Here is a 5020-nt window from a genome sequence, read left to right as displayed (position 1 = left end):
TCATTGCACAAACTTTTTACTACATATTAATTTACTAATGTTATTATTAATGATAGGATATATTTACATGCTTGTTCTTACATCTGCCAAATTGGTAGTTGGCAAAAAAAATCATCTTAAGAATTACAAAAATGTGATTTTTTTGTAGCAGTAGTTACATACTAAGGAACTCTCAATTCATTAAGGTAATAATTACCTAGAGGTATGGAGATTTTAATGAATTAAAAGAAGAGTGACTTTTTATAATTAGAATGAAATTGTTTAAGAATAATTTGTAAGAAAACATCAAAATCAAATATATTGCAAGATTTCAGAAGGGAAGATAACATAACATAAGTTTTCCTTAGGAAATATTTTTAAATTAAATAAGACTAGTAGCATAAAAAATGTCCTTATTATTTCCTTCTCACTAAGTTACTTCTGAGAGCAGTTTGTTTGTCATTCGTGAACAAATGGGGCCCGTAAACTGGTAACAATCCCGCCTGTGTACAAGATTTACAGCAGAATCGGGCATAATATTTGTGGGAACAATACTTCGCCCTCACGATCAGCTGGCAATTGGCAAAGAACTGATTATCGGTACAGTTTGGATGTAAATTCAAACCTAGAGGGAATATTACATTACAATCAGTTAAGAAAGTATTTTCAGTAATTAATTCTCTATTTAATTTATCAAATTGTTAGCCTTAAAATATGTTCTTATTTACCTTCAACGGTGATCTTCAGAGTGCTTCGTGATCGTGAAAACTGATTCACTGCTTCGCATGCATAATCACCAGTATCATTCTGGTCTATTCCTCGTATATAAAGAACGTGGTTATCTAGACAAATAATAATGTTTCGGTTAAAATAAAATCTTAGAAAAACGATAAAGATCGGGGGCAAAACCAGGAGGGGGGAGGTACGCAAGGAGTGGTCTAACGATAAGATTTGATCCTCTTTAATGTAGCGCACAAACTCTCGCGAAATTCAATAATCCGAAATATTAAACCCAAACGATTTAAACCACGCAACTGTACAACTTATGTATTAATCCCTTAACCCCTTGACCTAAACCATAAATACCTACCACCTTAAGTCTGTAAGCTTAACTTGTAATACATGATTCTATAACGTAAGCATTTTAACCACTATAGCCCGGGGGTGCTGTTCAACGTGATTTAAACCTCGCAACCCTACAACCTAAGTATTTTAAATTCTTTAACCCCTTGACCTAAACCATAAATACCTATCACCTTAATAAACTTGTTAATCCCCATGATCCTATAGCGTAAGCTTTTTAACCACCATAATCCGGGAGGGGGAAAGCTATTCCACGTAATTTAAACCTCGCAACCCTACAACCTATAGTATTTTGAATTCTTTATCCCCTTGACTTAAACCATAAATACCTACCACTTTCAACTTCTTAATCCCCATGACTCTATAACGTAAGTTTTTTAACGACTACTATCCGGTGGGAGGGGGTTGCTATTCAACGTGATAAAGAAATTTATGTCGCAGTGGTAATTTATATACATATTAATTAATCTAATAGCATTGACTACTGTGCTCCTGGTTATGGGGTTACGTTTACAAAAGTTTTAAAAGTCTAGATTATGATCTTATGTTGGTATTTATGGTTTAGATTAAGAGATTAAGGGGTTTGAAAAGTTTTTTTAAAAATGGTTTTATACCATCTTTATTTCACTATCTCTCCCTTTCCCTCCCTTTTGAATCCTTTTGACCCATTAATTTTTGGGGAATGTACATTTAGATCCCCACTGTATATGTACCTACCGGAAACGTATATGTGCACAGTGTTTTAAAAATTTTGAATTACTTACCGGAAATATAAAGTTTGTCCGTTTGCTGAATGGGCTGACCATCTTTGTACCATTGTACTTGCGGAACAGGGTAACCTTCCACGTTGCAATTTAGGGTAACATCACTTCCTAACGGGAAATGTTGTTTTTCGGATGTGACGTTAGTCCTTACAGGCACTAAATATAAATTCTATTAATTACGAAGAGGCAAAAATTTCATTTAATTTTGGTTTTGCTTTCAACAAATGTTAATGTTAATCAATAGTTTACATGTTTCAACCATAATGTATACCAAAACATTCACAACTAAATATTTAAGGCTACATAAGCAAAATTTACACTACACAGAAAGAGCTAAAAAGCGTTACTTCATGCTTTTTGTTAATTACCCGTGTATCCTTGAGAAGGTTCCATAACAGGTGGAAGTTGGGGTGCTATGTCATTGCCGGTTATATCAGGAGAGGGTTCCTCATAAGGTGGCGGGATGTATGGTTCAGGTGTAGGTATGGGCCTGGGATAATAAACTGGTCTTTGAAATCGAGGTCTTTCGGTGGTAGTCGATGGTTCTGGTGCCGGAATGACATATTTCATGTATTGTTCGTCTTCTGGTCTAGTACTGTAAACGGGCCCTAATGCTTGGACAGTTACCGCCCAGCTGGTTGCTTTGCCTATACCGTTGTAGGCTTGGCACGTGTACACCCCCAGGTTTGAGAGTTGTACTGATTGTATGAGTAAGGAGAAGTCGCCGGTACCGCCAGCGAATTCGTTCGTGTGCATAGGAACCAGGTTATTGTCTTTCCACCAGGTCACGAAGGGAATAGGGTAACCGATAGCGTAACAATTGAGGACCGCTTTTGACCCTAATGCCACCACCACGTCCGACTTCTCATCGTTTATTATGGACGTCGGATGAGCTACACCATCTGTTAGTTTTGTTAGTGTTAGTGACTACAGAAACTTTTAAGAATTAATCTACAGCAATAAAATTTAACAAAACTAAAAGCAGTTTTTTGTGTTTCATCAATCTACATTGCGGTACAATGTGGTTGGTAGGGTGGAAAGTAACAGGCAGTATGCAAGGGAACAACAGAAAAATATGAACTAAGGAAAATAGATGGTCGATGTTCTCTCGAATGCTAAACTAGGATCTAAACATTAGACATCTGCGATGTTAGATATGACAGATATTTGCCAAGACAACAGTGATGTCCGCCGAAAATTTGCAGGCTTGGCGTTCACCATCCGACCCGAATAGGGAAGAGATTGCGATGGGTCGATCAGTTTACTGCACTTGTATGGTCTTGGTGCGTGCAACGACGTTAGTTATTCGTATTTGCGGTGTCGATGTCGAATAGAATCAAAAGAAGTCATGAGAAGAAATTGTTCAGAATCCCATACAAAAGAAAACCAATGTAAATTTCTATTGTATACTTCTTAAATTTTTAATGGAGGTGATGATCCAATACGTGTGAAATGTACCCATATCGGTAAAGAACAGGTCAAAGCCCTCATCTTCTAATGCTTTTCTTATGGAACTTCCGCTTGCCCCCTTATGTGACATGTCGGTGTAATTTTGAGAATGTTTGGCATAGATAATAATAATACATTATAAGGCTTAAGAATCCAAAGAATAATTCAAGATAAAAAAAGGAAAAAGAAAGAATTTCGTGTCAAACAATAAGTAAGAAATCAAAAAGAAAGGATTTTCTACGGAAGAGAATGTAAACATTATTATCCGTATAGAAAGCAGAACATCAACTCTACTGTTTTGTAGTTAATCTAATTATTTACAATGTATGTTAATTGCACTATTGTTACCGATTTAGAAAAAGAAATTTGATGAGAAATAAATACCTGTGACGTCAAGTTTAATTTCTCGCTGTACCTCCCCCATATTATTCTTTGCGATGCAGAGGTATACACCAGAGTCAGTTTTGTGAAGCGTGATAATTTGAAGTACCCCATCCAGTAAAATGCGGAAGCGAGGTTGTGATCCATCAATCTATAGTTGATCAACAACAAATATTAGAGATGTCCGGTATCATCCAGCCCCTCAATACTTACGAGAAGATTTCCTTTCTTCCAAGTGATGTCCGGATTTGGGTTTCCCCTAACCGAGCATTTAAGAGTAGCATAATCACCCTCGCCAGCCGTTACTTCTGGTTCGAAGGTTTCTTCTTCTATAACCGGGGGATAATCTACAGAACAGAAAATTAGAATAGTTACAGGAAGTCGTCGCTTCAAGACCTATAAAGGGGGATTAACAGAGGTACAGAGACAAATTCTAAAATGGGACATACATCCTGCCTGGATCGGTGATTGGGTGTAAGCTGGTAAGTTGCTGTAACCGGTGGTGACCAATTCAGCAGGAACTTCGAAGCCTGGGGAGTGGGGTGCCAGACAGGAGGTTCCACACCCTGTTGAGCAACACTTCAGGTCTACCGAGCAATCCGCGTCGTCCCTACATTCCTGATCGCACCTGGCGCCTTCTCCACTCAATTGTGGACATGTTCCTTCCTTATTCACTAGGAATAATTAAAAAAAAAAATTTTACAAAAACAACAGAGAATCATTCATTATAAGTGGTACCTGGTCTACAAGTGGGAATAAAGTTTCTGTCGTCTTCTACGGTTCTGTTCACGTTGAGGTCCACGGCACACCTGGTGCCCTCTTCACACTGTACGTCCCTGCAGGGGTCATGACATCTACACCTGCGGCAAGCAGTCTCTTCGTCCACGAACTCTTCCCATCCATACTCGCACAACAGACTCGAGCATTCGTCCGAAAATCTTTGACAGTCGTTGGGGGGTTGGGGTTGGGGTTGTCCCACATTGACATTTGCTATTAATTACAATTGGATTAAACATTATTTTGATTTTGATTTATTAAAAAAAAATGATAAAAAGTTGTAGGTATTAGTACGTACCTAATTTAAAACCTCTGAAAATTTTTATTTATGTACAAATATTTCTTTTACAAATGTTTATATGGTTTTGCAGTCATGTTTCATTACCAGTAAAAGTTTTAAGGACATGCATTAAGAAAAAAGCAAAAAATGAACTACCAATGTGCAGATTGCGTTTAAAAAAAAAATGCAAGTGCAATTATAAAAGCCTATTATAGGAAGCTTGAAAAAATTTGCATTGAAATAATTTGTTTAGTTTAATTTATATTTTTAAGAAATTTATTGCAATAACTTGTAAAATATTATTTGG

General features: G+C 36.9%; 1 protein-coding gene across 1 annotated transcript in view; it reads right to left on the bottom strand.

Annotated features, from left to right (window-relative positions):
• Nucleotides 1-6: 6 nt before the first annotated feature.
• LOC108743650 (papilin-like) overlaps nt 7-5020 on the bottom strand; it is a 9402-nt gene continuing 4388 nt past the window's right edge. The window contains exons 12-19 of the mRNA XM_025978907.1: nt 4395-4646; nt 4106-4330; nt 3870-4003; nt 3660-3807; nt 2195-2728; nt 1827-1982; nt 708-821; nt 7-604 (exon numbers count right to left, since the gene is read on the bottom strand). Of these exons, the coding sequence (XP_025834692.1) occupies nt 396-604; nt 708-821; nt 1827-1982; nt 2195-2728; nt 3660-3807; nt 3870-4003; nt 4106-4330; nt 4395-4646 (1772 nt within the window). The 3' untranslated portion in view covers nt 7-395. The remainder of the gene's footprint in view (nt 605-707; nt 822-1826; nt 1983-2194; nt 2729-3659; nt 3808-3869; nt 4004-4105; nt 4331-4394; nt 4647-5020) is intronic.

Source organism: Agrilus planipennis, unplaced genomic scaffold (genome assembly GCF_000699045.2).
Source record: "Agrilus planipennis isolate EAB-ADULT unplaced genomic scaffold, Apla_2.0 scaffold685, whole genome shotgun sequence".
NCBI lineage: Eukaryota > Metazoa > Arthropoda > Insecta > Coleoptera > Buprestidae > Agrilus > Agrilus planipennis.
This window is presented reverse-complemented; position numbering and strand designations above follow the sequence as displayed.